At 44.7% G+C, this 18,277-nt stretch overlaps 1 protein-coding gene across 3 annotated transcripts in view; it reads right to left on the bottom strand.

Annotated features, from left to right (window-relative positions):
• Window positions 1–14,391, bottom strand: part of Stx11 (syntaxin 11) — a 28,515-nt gene extending 14,124 nt beyond the window's left edge. The window contains exons 1-2 of one of the 3 annotated variants that reach the window (XM_013026951.1): window positions 13,240–14,391; window positions 12,927–13,125 (exon numbers count right to left, since the gene is read on the bottom strand). In XM_013026951.1, the coding sequence (XP_012882405.1) occupies window positions 12,927–13,011 (85 nt within the window). In that variant the 5' untranslated portion in view covers window positions 13,012–13,125; window positions 13,240–14,391. Of the gene's footprint in view, window positions 1–3,158; window positions 3,233–4,243; window positions 4,371–12,926; window positions 13,126–13,239 lie in introns of those variants that run through there. The other 2 variants (XM_013026952.1, XM_013026953.1) reach the window with 2 other exon arrangements.
• Window positions 14,392–18,277: the final 3,886 nt, after the last annotated feature.

Here is an 18,277-nt window from a genome sequence, read left to right on the forward strand (position 1 = left end):
GGCTTTTTTCTTTTTGCTTATGTAGTGCTGAGGAATTGAACCCAGGGCCTCAGGAATGCAAGGCAAGTGCTCTACCACTGAGCCAATTTCCCAGCCCAGAGACTCTTATCTCCAATAAACCAATAGAAAACCAGAAGTGGTGCTGTGGTTCAAGGAGTAGAGCACTTGCCTTGAGCAGAAGAATGCAGGGACAGTGCCCGGGCCCAGAAGTCAAGCCCCACGACCAACAACAAAAAAAATAAATAAATAAATTATGCCACAGGAGTACAGTGAGGAACAACAGACTTAATCTAATTTAATAGTGTCTGGTACACCATTGGTAACTTATACCTTTTAGTTGATGATGATGATGATTATTATTGCTCAGTCAAAAAAATGTTAATCGTGGCCAAGCATGGTGATGCACACCTATCATACTTGCACTCAGAAGGTTAAGGCAGGAGGATCATGAGTTCAAGGCTAGCCTAAGCTACATAGTAAAACCATGTCTCAAACAAACAACATATACATCATTGAGTGCTGGTTATATGCCCAGAACTGTGTGAGCTGCTCAGCATTCTATCTTTCCACTTGGTGAGATGCTCCTGTGTCTGTACGCCGCTACCAATGCAGCTTCACTTAACTCCTGCCTCTTTCTCATTGCCTCTTTTCTTCTTCTTATTTTTGTCAGTCATGGGACTTGAACTCTGGGCCTGAGCGCTTCCCTCAGCTCTTCAGCTGAAGGCAAGCACTCTACCACTTGAGCTACTGCACCACTTCCGGTTTTCTAGTGGTTTATTGGAGATAAGAGTCTCACCGTCTTTCCTGCCCGGGCTGGCTTTGAACCGTGATCCCCAGATCTCAGCCTCCTGAGTAGCTAGGATTACAGGCGTGAGCCACTGGTGCCCGGCTCATTGCCTGTTTTCTAAATCTACACCTGGGTCCTGTTTTGCCCACCTGTCAACTCCATCTTTACCTTCCTCCCTGTCACTGATTACAGCATTTTTAGGGGAAGGGGGTGTGATACTAGGGCTTGAAATCAGGGCCTGAGTACAGTCCCTGAGCTTTGTCGCTCAAGGCTGGTGTGCTACCACCTGAGCCACAACTGCATTTTGGGTTTTTTGCTAATTAATTGGAGATAAGCGTCTCACAGATGTTCCTGCCTGGGCTGGCTTGGAACTATAGTCCTCAGATCTCAGCCTCCTGAGTAGCTAGGATTGCCAGCATGAATCACCAGCATTGGGCTTGATTCCAGCCTTCTTTATTCTGGGTTTTTATAACCATGTATCTGACAATACTCACTTGCTCAGAGGTCTCTCTCTGAAGGAGAAAGTTCTGCTCCCACATGGCCTTTGTGGTCAGCCTGCCTTTCTCTCCAGCCTCATCCTCCAGCCCCAACCACCCGTGCCCACACCAACCTGGCTGGGTTTCCTGACTATATGATACTGTTCCTTCTGCTGGCACATCTGCCCCTCCTTTGCCTGACAACTCCTCCTCCTGTGGGGAGGTTCATGGTCTAATCAATATACACATCCCTACTCTTGTCAGGAGCGAGGCCTCGCCTTGGTGTTGTGTTCTCAGGAAACACAATGCTGGATCTTTGCTTTCTCATAAAAAAGGAGCCAAATGCCAGTGGCTTATGCCTGTAATCCTAGCTATTCAGGAGACTGAGATCTGAGGATCATGATTCAAAGCCAGCCCAGGCAGAAAAGTCTGTGAGACTCCTATCTCCAGTAAGCTACTCAGCAAAGGCCAGAAGTGGTACTGTGGCTCAAGTGCTAGCCTTGAGCACAAAGAGGCTCAAGGACAGCACCAGGCCCTGAATTCAAGCTCTAGGACCAGCTTCCCCAAAAAGGAATTTGGAATGAGTTTGTTATAGAGAAATGAATTACAGAAATTAAGGTAATGTTGTTTTAAGTTTAGTTCTAGCTCCTTAGCTGGCTAGCTTGGAGTAGTGCTGGAGTTTAATATTGTCCTCAGGGATCCGTATGGTCCCGTGGATTCCTCAAGCTGGGTAATACCAAAGCTTACTTAGACTTCTATCTCCTATCCATATAGAATGAAGGCAAAGTTTTATATATGAATCAGATACACAAAGAGCTTAATAATAACAGCTAATCATAAAATAGAACAGTTGTAGGAATGGTGTAGTAAAAGTGATATGAGTGTGGTTTCTCTCTTCAAGTAGCTTATTATTTCTGGATTTCCTGATCTGACGTTTTATACCTCTGTTGGCCTCAGGAGACTAAAGTCATCAAAAACAAACCTATGATAAGGAGGAACTACACCAATAAATGAGGGAGCAGAACGTAGCTTCAACAAGGGTGATAATAGTCTGGGTTTATTTTTACCTGGAGCCTAAATAATATGAAGTAGAGTTAATTCAAGCACTAAAAATGTCATGTCTCACTTACATCATATGTATATATTCCATACTATATACATTCTGTAGTATATATGTAATATATATACTACATATATATTACATATATATAATATATGTATATATATAATATATGTAATATATACTCCAGACAGACTTCAAATTCATGATCCTCTTATTTCTTCCTCCTAAAATGCTGGGATTACAGATATGTACCACCATACCTGTCCGCCAATATATTTTAAATCACTTGTTGAATGAAAACAAATGCACAGTCCTTTGGTCTTTGCCAACAAACGATTTAAAGAACTCAAGACTTCCCTTGCTCTTGCAGCAATTATCTAATACATTCCAAATCCCAGAGCTTAGAGACAGCAGTCAGAAAGGGACGGAGGGAGTCTCCCTCCACTCTGGGTAGATCTGCCATAGCTGCCCTCTCATTCTGATGGGTTGAAAGAGGTTTACTAACCTTCCCTGGGTCCTGGAGACGCTGCTGGGCAGAATCCTCTCGTTTGAGGTCGTATGGACAGAGCTCAGTGCAGAGGCTGACACAGAGAAGGTGCCTGGCGAGTGTCGTGCGGGGCTGACCTTGGCTCGGCTCAGCTTGCACACAGACGTCGCTCGTGTCTCTACTGTGTGGTGACAGTGGTGCCAAGTCCCTTTCTAAGAGCCACGCGGGACCTGTCTGCTTAAACCGCATGCTCCAAGGCCTCTACCTTTATCAAAAACGATCACATGGTGTCAGCACCATTTAATCAAGAGGACAGACCATCTTAAAAGAAGGACTTACACTTACCACATGAAACGACCTCTTTCTACCACGCGGGAAGAACAAGAGCACGAATGGCCATGCGTGGTGGATTAGCTTGCATGATCTGGGGGATTGTCTCAGATCAGCCCAGGGCCCCAGGCGGGTCCGCTGTTCCCTCAGGTTCTCTGGGAAACTTGAGAACTTGAATGGTGACTTCCTACGCCCACCGCCCGCTCAGGTTCTGGGCTTTCCACGGGTATAAAAGTTCGTGAAACAAGTCTGGCAACGCAGACTGCAGCCCCGTGACTCATTTTTGGATGCTCGTGGGGGAAATAACAACTCCTCCCTTTGCTGAGAAGCAGCGGGTGGCGGCTGAAGCCAGGACTTGAGAACCACAGGAAGTACTGGGGACTCGGCTCCGTGCGTGCGGGCAGGAGCGCAGGCATTCCCTGCCCTGCCGGCCGGGCAGGTGGGCGGTGGGCGGTGGTCCCTCCCCTTCCCCCCTCCCCCCCTCCCCCCCTCCCCGCCACCATTCCTGGCCACTCTGCTAAAGCAGCGACAATGACACCCCAGTCCCAGAGGTGTGTGGGGGGGTGTAGGGAGGGGACGGGGACTGTATCAAGGCGGGGTCACTGTCTCCCCATTTCCAGGCCTCGGAGTCACACACTGTCAAGTTCAAGTCCGTTCTCATAGTTCTCATAAAGTGGAATCGGTCGTGAAGAAACGATAAAATTGTAATTAATATTCCCTCTCCCCAGTCATTAAAAAAAACACCTACAAAGGCTTGACTTAACACAAAAGTGGTCTTCAGCAGATACAGTATACAGTTCGTCTGTCACTAAGGATCCCTGGAATGAAACCATCAAGCACTCAACCTTCAACCCCTCCATAATCTCAATTAGTTAAATGAGCCTCTATAATCTCAATTAAATGGAAAGGGCATTCTGCTCTGTGCGACAGGTGCAGTCAGGACTGGTCCAGTGGCCAAGGTCCCAGAGGCGGCCACCTCCAGGATCGCACCCAACGCGCAGCGACCCCTGCCTGGGGCGCCACCTCCCCCCTCCACCGTCCCCCCACCCCCGGCCCGCACCCTCGCTCCCAGAGAGGGACAAAGGGGCAGCAAGACGCACCGGGACCGGCCGCTGGAGCGTGGGGGCTTCTCGGCCCCTCTTCGGGTCCTCCGCGCGGGACCCCGATGTGCCCGGAAACCTGGGCGCGCCCGGGGACGGCGGCGCTCCCCGCGCCTCGCGCGCCCGTACCGCCGCAGCCCAACTACCCCACCGCCGCGAGCGAGCGAGCCAGTGCCCCGCATCTGGGCGCCGACGACCCCACCCGGCCGCGGACCAGGCTCCGCCCGAGGACGGGCCCCGCTGGGGCGTGGCCGGGGACGCTCGGGTTCAGGTTCCCGCCCACACCGGGCTCGCGGCGCCCCCGGACTGCCCGGAACCCCGCGTGATCCAGCCGCCCCACCTCGCTCGGCTCGGGCGCCGCAGGTGCTGCGGGCTCGGGGAAGGGGGCGCCGACCACGGAGTGCTGCGGACCAGGTACTAACTCCCCGGCCCCTCGCCGCCCCTCCCAGGGCGTGGGGCGCCGGGTTTCACCCCGGGAAAACCCGCTACCCTGGTGACATTTGTCTTCCCCGCAAGTGACCTAGCCAAGAGGCGGAAAGAGGCTTCGGAGCGTGGGTGTGGCGGCCGGGAGGCCAGAGCCTGGCCGTGGGGGAGCGTGGGAGCCTGAGCCTGGCCTTCCCAGAACCCATCCCACCGCCCCATCTCCAGGGCCCTGCCAGTCATCCATTCCAGGGGAACAGCCTCCTACCCAGGAGTTCTGCCTAACCTCCCTCTCTCCGCCCTGCCCCGCCCGGCCCCAGGAGCAGGGGAGGGAGGGTAAGGGGTTGGACACAAGAAAAGTGAACCTTAGCAGACGTGGTGATTCAACTTGAAGAACAGGGCTAGGGCTTAAGGGTAAGGGCAAGCCTTTAAAGAAAAAAGAAACGCCAGAAATGATCGTCGCCTGGACAGAAGTCGGTGCAGCACAAGGAGTGGTTGAAGAATCCCAAAGGCCAAGCCTAGAACCATCTGAGAAACAACACTCGTATGCTGAACAACAAACACCTTTTTGTTTAGTCAATTGACAATAAACTGGAAAATATTATTGGATTACAACCCCCGAGCTTAAAAAAAATACCCCGGAGTCCACATTGAAATGAATAGATGATTGATTGAAGGCATAAGTAAATGGTAGGTGGGAGAGACAAATCTCCCAGACCGAATAATTCCAGATAATTGATGGAGGTATTCCTGGTCAAGGAAGAGTCAGGCACGGGTGGCTCACACCTGTGATCCTAGCTACTCAGGAGGCTGAGATCTGAGGATCCTAGTTCAAAGCCAGCCCCAAAAGGAAAGTCTGTGAGATTCTTTTTCTTTCTTTTTTTTTGGGGGGGGGCTGTCTATCCTGGGGCTTCAATTCTGGGCCTGGGTATTGTTTGTACCTGTGCTTCTTTTGCTCAAGCTAGCATACTACTTGAGCCATAGCACCACTTCCAGCTTTTTCTGAGAAGTTTATTGGAGAGAAGAGTCTCATGGACTTTCCTGCCCAGGCTGGCTTTTTGAACCACAGTCTCAGCCTCCTAAGTAGCTAGGATTACAGTCTTGAGCCACTGGCACCTGGCCCATCAGACTCTTATTTCCAATTAATTACCAAAAAGCCTGAAGCAGAGCTATGTCTCAACTGGTAGTTTTGAGTGAAAGAAAAAACTAAAGGATATTGCCCAAGCCTTGAGTTCAACCCCAGTACTAAGGAGAGACAGAGATGAACAGATAGACAAGAAGCTAACTGTCCATTCTGCAAATGCAGGCTATGCATAGTGACTGTCTCTAAAATTAAAAAAAATACAGAGAGAGAGAGAGAGAGAGAGAGAGAGAGAGAGAGAGAGAGGAGAGAGAAGTAGTCTATGGGAAACAAGGAAAAAGAGAGTTCTACAACAGAGTAACTAGGTAAACAGTACTTCATCCAAGAGCTCAAGGTCAACAGAGTCAGCATTGTGGTGGTGATGAGCAATGGTGCTTTACCTCTGTGGTCTTCCCCTGCCATACCCATTGTCAGTCTTACCATGAGAAAAATCAAAGGAGTTCCAATAGTAAGACATGCTTTAAAATACCTGGCTAGGGGCTTGAAAAGTGGCTCAGTGGTAGAGTGCTAGCCTAGCATGCATGAAGCCCTGGGTTCGATTCCTTAGTACCACATAAACAGAAAAAGCCAGAAGTGGTGCTGTGGCTCAAATGGTAGAGTGCTAGCCTTGAGCAAAAAAAGCTCAGGGACAGTGTCCAGGCCCTGAGTTCAAGCCCCAGGACTGGCAAAAAAAAAACTTAGCTAAGGTGAGCAAATATAGTCATATTCAATGTGCATTATGTAAAACATGAACTATGTAATTTGAGGGTAGGGACAAAAGGGAAAAAATGGAGAATGAAAGAAGAGATTGACATTGACCAAGAAACACTATACCTTTAACCTGACTAATGTAATTGTATCATCTTTATACAAATACTTAACAATAATACCTGATCAATATTCTTCAAAGTTTTCAAGGCCATCCAAAATAAAGGAGTTTTTTTTTTAACTGCCACAGTCTAGGAGAGCCTAAGGGAACCTGAGAATTAAACACATGAGGATCTTAGATTTGCTCTAAAACAGAAATATGACATTAGATAAAAGCTAAGGGACTCAGTGAAGTTTGAACTTTTTTTTTAATTTTATTTTATTTGTGAACATACTGTACAGAGGGGTTACAATTACATGGGCAGGATAATGCGTACATTTCTTACCAAACATTGCATCCTCCTCTTTTGTTTACCCTTCACATCCCTTCCCAGCCTCCCCCCTCCCCCGCAAAGTTTGAACTTTTGTTACTAATAAATTATCAAGATTGGTTTAAGAGGCTTAGCCACTCAGGAAGAAGATTGGGAAGATCTTAGTTCCAGGCTAGACTAGGCAAAAAGTCAACATCTCAATGAAGAAGCCTGCAGTTGGTGACACCTACCTGCTATAGGAGGCAAGGGTACGAGGATGCTGGTCTTAGACTGGTTGACCAGAGGCAAAACTTGAAAACCTACCTGAAAAATAACTAGAGCACAAAAAGACCACAGCTATGACTCAAGTGGTAGAACACCGGCCTAGCAAGCAGGTAATTGTGAGAATTCTCTGAATATCTTTGCAATTCTTCCTTATTCATCTAAAACTGTTCTAAAAAATCTACTTATTTTTTCCCATGTTAGGGACTGAACCCAGCTTCCTGAATATGCCAGGTAAGTGCTTTACTACTGAGCTTTACCCAAAGCCCTAATTATTTGAAAAGATAATAAGACAAGAGGGATGGGGGAGAGGTGCTGTCTATCTTTAAATAAGTGTTTTGCAAAGGCCTATAAGATAGGAACACCATGGGCTATTTGACTAAGATCATTTCAAGCCTAGAAATAGACAGAGGCAAAGATGTTCAGGCCTAGCTGAGTGCTTGGCTTCTCAGAGAAACAGGCATAATAGAAAGAGTGGAGGAGGAAGAACAAGGGGTGAAGTTGGAGATGGAAACAGAGCCAGAGAGCTTTAGGGTCACAGTGCTCCTTAAATTTTACTTCTGCCAAAAAGGGGGAGGGGGCATTAAAGAATATTTGGCAGGGAAGCAAAGAGGTAAAACTTTACACCCACTGTTGTGTTGAAGATAGATGTAAGGTACAAAGATGGACACTGATTAGCAAGTTAGGAAATTGTATCACCTTGACTGAGCCACAGAGTGTCCAGATATTTACTTTCACACTATTGTGGGTGTGCCAGTGAGACTGATATTTGAATTGTTGGTTAGGAAAGTAAATGGGTCTCCCCAAAGCAAGCGGCTCATCCAGTCCACAACGCCTGGGCTAAAACAAATACATGGAAAAACAGCAAGTCTGCCTGTCTCAGATGGGCACTTACACTATTGGATCTCCTGCTGAGGGCTTTCACACTAGAAACTACATTGTCAGCCTCTGGGTCTCCAGCTTTCTGGCTACCACTCTAAGGATTTCTCAGCCTTTATAATAGTATAAGCCAATTCTTAACAATATATCATTGAAATATTCCTTTATGATACATTGTATTCCAAATATATATGCACATATATGCATATGTATTATATGATCTCTGTGTCTCTTATTATTTATTAGATCATCTTCTCTGGAGAATTCTGGCTCAGATGAAGCTGCAAGAAGCAGTCAGGCTCTGAGCATGCTCATGACAGGCTGGCAGAACGCATGGATGGGATGTACCACAAAGAGAGACAAAGGAATCGAAGATAAGTGTTGGTGGCTTTGTAATCGTGACTACTGCGGAGGCTGGGATATGAAGACTGTGGTTCAAAGCTGAGGTAGGAAAGTCCATGAGAAGAATTCTTATCTCCAATTAACTACCAGAAAAATGGGAGTGGAGCTGTGGCTCAAAGTGGTAGAGCACTAGTCTTGAGCTGAAAAGCTCAAGGATAGCACACAGGCCCTCAGATCCAGCCTCACAACCAAAAAAAGATGTAAGTAGAGTAAGTAGAAAAGATTCCTACACTGAGGCGGGAGGGCCACTTGAGAGGTTTGTCAGGAGCACGGCTGCGGTACTTATTCCGTCCACACTTCCAGTTCTCATTGTAAGATGTGCACAGGGGGTTGGTCAGGTGAGTCTGGGATGATGACATTAACTGCAGGTTATCAGTGCACCCAGTGATGGGGTACAGATAAAGTTGAGGTGTCTGAAATCTGAATCCCAGGAAGTCAGCCCAAGGTTCAGAGATCACGACGACGACGACGCTGAATCAAGGAAGAAGATAGAGATTGAAGGGCTGCCCAGGGGAGCTCTGCTTCAGAAGCCAAAGGAAGACCTGTTGCAAGGCAGGATGGTTGACTCTATCAAGTGTTGCTCAGGTGAGGGGGACAAAACTGAGGCCTGCACACAGAGTGAGGGATTAGCCACATTAAGGTCCGTGGTGGGGCTGGGTGAGCAGGGTTTGACGGTGGGGTGACCGAAGCTTGCTTGGCGTGGGCCTCAGGGTGAACAAAGAAGAATGGAGAGAGAGAAAAAGAAATAACCGAAGAAATATACATAGCCAATAGAAAGGATTAAAAACAAAAGCAACAACACAAGAGCTTCACGTTATAACTGGAGCACGAACCAGAGCTAAGGGGAAAATAATAAAGGAGACAAAAAAGAGATAAAGGTGTGATAATGGCGAGACAGGGAACCGTGATCCTCCTAAGCCCTGTGTTTCAAGGAGCAAGGAAGGGGGAATGAGCCACCAGTCCATCAAGGTTGTAGCCACGTGTCTATCCATCTCTTCCTTTTGAAGCCTGAGCAACATTCCCCTGCATGGGTATACAGAGACCCCTGTAGGGGATTTAGAATTGCTAGACGGTGCGGCAGTGCTACTGTTAACTTTTTAGAGTCATCACACCATTTACCACTGCAGCTATACTAGTGGTGCAACTTTGTCTACATTTACATTAACACTTGTTATTTCCATTAGTCTGTCTTTGGTGGGGATTTCTGATTTTTGGTTTTAACTGCGCCAGCCTTTTGTACTCGGGGCTAGGTAGATGCTCTATCTTGAGCAATGCTCCAGTCCCTCTTTCTGCTTTTCCTTGTAGATAGGGTCACTTTTTGACCACCATTCTTTTACCCTTTGCCTCTGTAGTAGCTGGAATTACAGGTACACACCACTATCCCTAGCTTGCTGGAGAGATGGGATCTTGTTATACTTCTGCCTGATCTGACTCAGTCATTCCAAGATCTGGTGATCCTCCTAAGTGGCTAAGACTGTGGGCTTGTGCCACCACACCCATCTGTATTAGTCTGTCATTGATTTCTCTAAATTTGATGCCTTTTAGGACACATTGTGTTATGTGAAAGGGGGGGGGGAGGAGGAGGAGGAAGGCGAGGAGGAGGAAGAGGAGGAGGGGGAGGGGGAGGAGGAGGAGGAGGAGGAGGAGGAGGAGGAGGAGGAGGAGGACCAGTTATTACTTCTGTCAAGGAGAGAAATGAGGTTAAACGAAGCAGTTCATGCTCACCCAGTTCGGCTAACTTATCTTTTCTAGATCTGCACTGAACCTTGCCATAGCCTTGTGTGGCTACGTAAATTTAATCAAGATTTTTTAAAAAATGTAAATTCAGCTCTCCAATTTCATTAGTAGCATTTCAAATGCTCAGGTGCCACTTTCCTGAGTGGCTAGTGTAATGGACGGTGCAGAATGGAACATTTCTTTTATTACAGACAGTTCTTTGGCTACTGTATTGGCTAGCTAGATTCCATTAGCCACAGGTTATAGTTGAATAAGCTCTTCCCTTCCCAAACTGGCCAGGTTGAAATTCAAGTTGAGGATCTTTCTTTTGGGAGGGAGGAAAGATGCTATGTTAACATTTGTGGCTCCTTGCAGACCTATTTCTGCTCTACATGCAGGGACAGTGCCTAGGCTCTGAGTTCAAGCCCCAGGACCAGCTTTCTTGCTCACAGCTGGTGCCCTACCCTCTGAACCACACCTCCAGCCTGGATTTTGGTTAACTATTTTGGAGATTGAATGTCAAAGACATTTCTACCTGGACTGGCTTCCAACTGTGATCCTCCAGATCTGAGCCTCTGAAGTAGCTAGGATTATAGCTGTGAACCCATAGTACTTGGCTCAGTATCCTTTTAGTTAGTACCAAGATTATAGTCGGTAAACTCCAGCTCTGATATTTTTTCCAGCCCTAGGGCTTGAACTCTGGGCCTGGACACTGTCCCTAAGCCTCTTTGTGCTCATAGCTGGCACTTGAGCTACAATACCACTTCCAGCTTTTTCTGAGTAATTTATTAGAGATAAGAGTCTCATGGACTTTTCTGCCTGAGCTGACTTTGAACTGTGATAGTCAGATCTCAACCTCCTGAGTAGCTAGGATTACAGGTGTGAGCCACCAGTGCCCAGCCTAGCTCTGAAATTTTTACAATTATACACTTCTTACAGGTATCTTCCCTGATTCCATCAGATCCTAATTTCAAGCCACTGATCAGCTTTATGAAGCAATCTTATTGTGTGCCATAAATTCTCCACCAGTATACTCAGACTAGGAAAAAATCTCAGATCACAGGTAAATCTTTTTATATAGACTATCTCAACACAAAATATAATTTAGAGAAATACATGTCTGACAATTGTTAAATGGGATGTTAAGGCCATAAATATTTAAATATCTATTAAGCTTCAAAGTGCTTATAGATGTTCATGTGTTACCAAATGCCACAACATGAAACCTATGCCTAATGCTAATACTATCATTAAAGGTACTTACCACTCAGTTACAATGTGCATGCACTCTGTTAACATGTTCATATGACATCTCATTTAATTCTCACCTCCAATATAGGATGAGAAATAATAACCACTTATAACAGAGAAATAAACTGAGCCTTAAGGTTCTTGTGCACCATCCTCCTCCCAAAAGACCGGATATAAAAGGCCATGTTCTTAACTGCTAATAAAGAATACACAAACAAGCAAAAACCACAGAAGAATAAATAAAGAAATAAAGAATTCCCAAAGTGAGTGCTTTGTCTCAACTTGCTATCTGGACTTAAAGAGTAATATAAAATTCTAAGCAAAGAATGTACCAGGTAACTCTTACAGAAAATCAAATTTCTAGCTGGGTACAGTAGCTCACACTGGTAATCCTAGCTACTAGGAAGGCTGAAATCTGAGGATCACTGTTCAAAGCCAGCCTGGGAAGGAAAGTCCACGAGACTCTTTTTTTTTGGGGGGGTCCAGTTTTGGGGCCTGAACTCTGGGCCTGGATGCTGTCTTTCAGCTCTTCAGCTCAAGGCTAGCGCTCTACCACTTGAGCCACTTTCCCAGCCCTCCACGAGACTCTTATCTCCAATAAACCACCAGGAAACCAGAAGTGGTGCAGTGGCTCAAGTGGTAGAGCACTTGCCTTGAGCTGAAGAGCTGAGGGACAGTGCCCAGGCCCAGTTCAAGCCCCACAACCAACAGCCAACAAAACAGAACAAAAAGAAAATGAAATTTCTTGTTAATACACTCATTTATTTTTCCATGCACAAGGAGCATGAGAAGAAATTGGATTCTTTTGGTATTAGATACACTTCATCCCTACCTATAACTCCTGGAATATATTGTTGTGTTTTTATTTTAATACAAATTTCAATGAAGTGATCTTTCTGGTATGGTTGCATACTTTATAAGAGACCTAAAGTTTAATAGAAAGAAATAGAACAAAAGTTCTCTGTGAAAGAAAATAGAATTAAAAAAAATTCATCTGGGGGTAGTGTAGGTAATTTGCTTGTTTTCAATGGGAACCAATTTTTTCTACAACAATGATTTTGCATAACAGGTTGCTAAAATATTTGGTGATGGGACAAGTTACCCAATACTGACTTCTGGAAATGTGTTTTGCACCACTGTTCTTACTGCAGAACTAGCAAAAATGAAACAGAAGTTGGGGCCAGGTGGAGGTAATGGGTGACTATCAAAGTATGTTATACATACGTGTGAAAATGTCATAATGAAACCATTCATTTGTACAGTTAATGTATGCTAAAAAAGAAGCGAAATAGACAAGCATAAATATAATGTAACCAATTAGCCATATCTGTTTCAGGAAATAGTTCAGTCTTTGTCTTCTAAATGTTAGTTTTGAACAGGAATAGTTTTCATTCAGTGGCACTTCCACAAGTAAGCTAAACATCTTTGTATCCATCTTTTGTTCATGTAGATGAATTTGTGGCACCTATTTAGAAGATTCATTTCTATAACTTACTTTGGGGTTGAGATCTGGTTTTAATCTCTTCTTCCTCATCATCCTCCATTCCGTTCCCTTGCTGCAGCTCCATCTGTTTATTCATCTGACTTTCTTCTTTTCACTCCTCTTCAGATGGACCAATTCCTTCTCCGCTGATGGTTTGTAAGTCATTTCCATACATTTATGGACCACAGGCTACAAGCATCCTGCTGTGATCCTAAAGAAAAGATCCAAGACAGAACGAGCTCTTGAAACTCAAAAGTGTTTCAAAAGAGAAACAGAGTAAAAGTGGTATTATGAAAACAGATTGAAGTCTGAGCAGTGAACTCACGGTTTCAAAGGACTTAGCCTTGAGAACACAGCCGTGTGGATAATGACCCTGCTGGAAGAACTCCATCCACCACTCCTGATTCTGCTCGGGTACCCAAGAATGAAGCAGAGTGTGCCCGAAGCAGGCTGTCCCAGTGGTTTGCTTTAAACCTGATGTTCTACACGCTGATGATGGACACAGGCGAGTTATGAAACAGGAACTCTTGCTACAGCTCTACGTTCCTCCAGCACAAAGGAACATTTACAAAACAAGAGCCCCATGCAAACCAGAACTCCTCATCCAACACTGCAAATGTGGATGCTGGAAACTAGCTATTTATGCTTATTTCTTCTATCCATTCATGGTCCTAAGTGAGCTATCAGATGCATTTTGCGTTTGCTTAAAGTTTTACATTGCTCTTTGAGTATAGATCGCAAGTTAAGACAAAGGACTTTGAGAAGTCTTTTTATTTTTTTAAAATTATTTTATGGTTTTTTTCATTTTTCTTGTATTCGATATTAGCAATTAAGAATACAGATTTTTGTAACAGACCCTAGGATTTATAAAAACACAGATTTTTGTATCAGGCCTTAGGATTTAAACAGAGCATCTGTCTAACTTAAGTAATGAGTGGTCTTCAAGGAAAGAAAACATACGGCACCCAGTGCTGACAAGTGATTTGCACTATAATGTCACTTCAATACAGTATCAGTGCAGTCTCACTTCTACGTGCATGTGGTAGAAACTCCTTTTGGTACAGACTTCATCTAACTATTTTACCTCACTTCCCCACAGAATAGCTTTAGTTCTGAGCTAAAATTGGGTGTTGATCCTACCTAGGAAGGAAACAAAAAAAATTGTTTCCTATAATGATTTAGGAGGTAACATGGGAAAGTTAGTTGTCAGGAAATTCAGCTGACAGGCTGCCATGATTAGAACTAGAAAGTAAACAGTACCAGAAAATACCAAGTTGGTTTTGTTTTGTTTTTTCAATTTTTGACTGGCAACCGTTATTTTTTTCAATTTAGTCTTGTCTGACCTATTTTTTTAGAAGTTGTTCAGGTTACTTTGTTATGGAGACTATATTTCTTGTAAGATTGGATCAGGTTTGCCAATCTCTGTCACCAAGTGATAACAGTAGGATTCCCTCAACTTCCTAATCGTGTGTGTGTGTATGTGTGTGTGCGGGGGGGTGGGGGGGGATGTGCGTGCCAGTACTGGGGTTTGAACTCAGGGCCTGGGTGTTGTGTCTGAGCTGTTTTGCTCAAGGCTAGCACTCTAGCAACGAGTCTACTTCTGGCTTTTTTGGTGGTTAATTGGAGATAAAGAGTCTCAGGGACTTTCATGCCTAGTCTGGCTTTGAACCATGACCCTCAGATTTCAGCTTCCTGAGTAGCTAGGATTATAGGCATGAGTCACCAGCACCTAGTCAAGCTTCTCAAATGTGTGTGTGTGAGTGTGTGTGTGTAAGAGAGAGAGAGAGAAGGAGAGAGAGGGAGAGACAGAGAGAGAGAGCACACAATGGGGCTTGAACTCATGGCCTAGGTGCTGTCCCTAAGCTTTTGTACTCAAGGCCAGTGCTCTACCACTTGAGCCATAGCTCCACTTCCAACTTTTTTTTTTTTTTTTTGGGTCCAGCCAGTTGTGGGGCCTGAACTCTGGGCCTGGGCGCTGTCTCTCAGCTCTTCAGCTCAAGGCTAGTGCTGTATCACTTGAGCCATAGCGCCACTTCTGGCTTTTTTCTTTTTGCTGAGGAATTGAACCCAGGGCCTTGTGCATGCAAGGCAAGCGCTCTACCACTGAGCCACCTTCCCAGCCCCAACTTCCAGCTTTTTAGTAGTTTTTATTTTTTAATTGGACGCCAGAGTCTCACAGACTTTCCTGCCTGGGCTGACTTTGAATGTCAAGCCTCAGATCTCAGCTGAGTAGCTGGGATTATAGGCATAAGCCACTGACGCCTGGCAACCAAGCTTCCTAGTTTTCAAAGTAAAATCTTAAGTCCTTGAGGTCTACTCATGGAAAGCTTCATAGTGTCTCACTTCTAGCAAGGATTTTAGCATAATAGGATAAAGTAGGCAAAGATTAAAAAAAAAAAAAAGAGAAAAGCAAGCTCACCATGCTAGAAATGGGAGTAAAGACATCCATTCACCTGTTGAAGATGACATATCTTGGTTACGTTAGTTACAAGCTTTAGCAATTATAAGTAAGGCCAGTTTTTGCAGGAAACAAAGAGAACAGTTGCTGGACTATGTGGTAAGATTATGCTTATTTTTGTAAGAAAATGCCACTGTCTTCCCACCATCAATGAACGAAAGATTTTTCTTGTACCATTTCTTGTCAACATTTGTTTTGGTTCATGTTTTGGATTCTAAAAGGTGACTAGTAATCTCTCACTGTTATTGTAATTTTAAGAGATAATTTAAATATACTTTAACATTTTTATATTTGCTTATACTTTTAGTTAAAAAAATAAAAAGTAACTTTTGGTTTTGATTAGTACACAATTTAAAAACCCTTCAGATGATCTGTATTCATAAAACAAAAGTATGTAAAATTACTCTGGGCCTGATGGTAAACACCCGTCTGTAATTTTGGCATTTAGGAGGGTGAGGCCAGATATGCACAAGTTCAAAGCCAGCCTGGGCCATATAATGAGGCTGTCTCAAAAGAGAAGAAAAGAAGTATGTAAAATTGTACAGCAACATAAAATTTTTGCCCAGAAAAACAAATCAATGTAATAGATATGTCACAATGTTTGAATTATTTTGATTCCTTTTACTCATCAAAATATTGATGATTCATTAACACTGAACTAACTCATGCTCACTCATAATTAAATTTTGTCACTTTTCATAGTTTGCCAACTTTTAGTCACATATTTTTCAGTTTTGTCATTGGGAAGTTTTATTTGCTGAGGTAAAATGAAGAGCATAGTTAACAGTTTCTTAGTTATTTTTTCATTTTCATCAGTCCTGGAGCTTGAACTCAATTTCACTCAAGGCTAGCACTCTACCATTCTGAGCCACAGTGCCACTTCCAGTTTCCTGGTGGTTCATTGGAAATAAGAGTCCCACAGACGTTCCTGCCAGGGATTGCTTCGAACCTCGATCCTCATTCTCAGCCTCCTGGGTAGCTATCTGACCAGGACAGGGACAATCCAACAACAGGAGACAGGGCTGAAAAACTAGATTTAGGGGACCAGGGGACCCGAAGCCATTCACCATACTCAGCCATTAAGTTGAGAGGAAGTCTTGCAAACTTTTCTGCCTATGCTGGTCTCAAACCAAGATCCCTCAGTCTCTGCTTCCCAAGTAGCTAGGATTACAGTCTAAAGCCACTGGACCTGGTCTTGGTTTCATTTCTAATTTGACCATATTCATAGATGTGAAATGGTGGCATATATTTGGATCTGCTTTTGAAGCAGTCTTATAATGGGAGGTTACAGGTTTGGGGAATCATTGAGAGACTGTGGATATTCTTAGTAGAAATGTCCAAATATATAAATACAGATGGAATGCTATATATGTTTCTGGGGTTCACAGGCTCCCTAAACTTCTCCCATTGACCCCAGGGATCTATGCACTATAAGGCAGAAACTCCTGCTCTAAATTCCTCACAGCTTGCTGCCATTTGGATTCTGACAAACAGTGCTGAGACAGCCACCCTCCCACCTCTACTTCAGACCCTGTGGCTGCTGCTGTATCTTGTCCAGTAATTGTTGGCTTTCTACCTCAAGGGTTCAGCCACCTCAATACAGGTTAACAAGCAGATGTAACTCCTTCTTGTGTCTCTTTCTTGAAGCCCAAGGCCCAACCACTGCGCATGTAGGTGACTTGCTGGTCTCTGAATAGATTTCAATCTGAATAGATTGCAGATTCTCTGACTTCATTTGTGTAACTTTCCCACCTGATATTCTTTAGGTGTCTTTCAAAAAAATTTTGTCCTTTGAAATTCTATGTTACTCAAGGTTCCTTGATAGGAAAAAAAACCCTCTTACCTTTCTTCACCCTGAAATACTCTTCCTTCATGACCTTTCAGAATGCTTGTTTGTGTATTCCTCCTTTCACTCTTCATTTCTTCCTTCCTCCATTCATTCAGTTGCTCAATTATTCAATCAGTTTTCTGAATGTGTATAGCACTGTGCGCTCCATGGGCATAGATGGCTTCTGCTCTGGACGGCAGCCACAGATTAGGCCAACGTGGTAGTTCATGCCTGTAATCTCAGCTACCCAGGAGGCAGAGAAAGGAAGATCAGTAGTTTATGCCTTGTCTGGACAAAATCAGCACAAGACTCTTTCAAAAACAAAATCAAAACACAGAGTTGCAGGGTGTGGCTCAAGTGGGTAGAGTGCTTGCTTTACATGCACAAGTCCCTGAACTCAATCCCCAGTACTAGAGAAAAAGAAAGAAAAAGAAAAGCCACATATTCGTGGCGTGTCTCAGTGGGAGCCTTGGCAAAGGCCCTGCAGAGCCTGGCTCTGCCAGTTCTGACTGGGTGGCCTGGCCTCCCTCTACCTGGTTTTATTTTCATTTTTTAATTTGTAAAATCAAGATAAGGACACATCCCCCCCAGGCGCCACATGATAATTAAGTGACTAAGTCTGGATCTGAGAAGAATGTATGGCAAGTAGCACAAACCCAGTAAACACCAGTGTGATCATCCCTCTATTGGAGAGAATATGGCCGTTGAGAGTGGACTGTCCAGAAAGTGAGCATAGGAGCGAACCTTTTCTCTACCCTGTGCTTGCCAGTGCTTGGTGAAGAAGGGGAAGCGGGGTGGACACAGGCCTTTGGCAAGACTCCTCTCTCCAGCTGGTTTAGGAGCTTGTGGTACAGCTGTTCACATCCATCCTGGTAGCCAATTTATGACCCCTTGTCCTGAAATGTGGCTTAGAGGCCATTGCTTCATTGCTTGCACATGAGCTATGCTGTTCTCTCTCTCTCCCTCCCTTTCTCTCCATCCCTCCCCCCTTCTCTGTGAAATCACTGTGGAGCTAAGTTTGCAAAAAGTTTATAAAACCTAAACAGGCTATTCTTAACACATCCCCACTCAGCAAGG

Source organism: Dipodomys ordii, unplaced genomic scaffold, assembly GCF_000151885.1.
Source record: "Dipodomys ordii isolate 6190 unplaced genomic scaffold, Dord_2.0 Scaffold98, whole genome shotgun sequence".
Taxonomy (NCBI): domain Eukaryota; kingdom Metazoa; phylum Chordata; class Mammalia; order Rodentia; family Heteromyidae; genus Dipodomys; species Dipodomys ordii.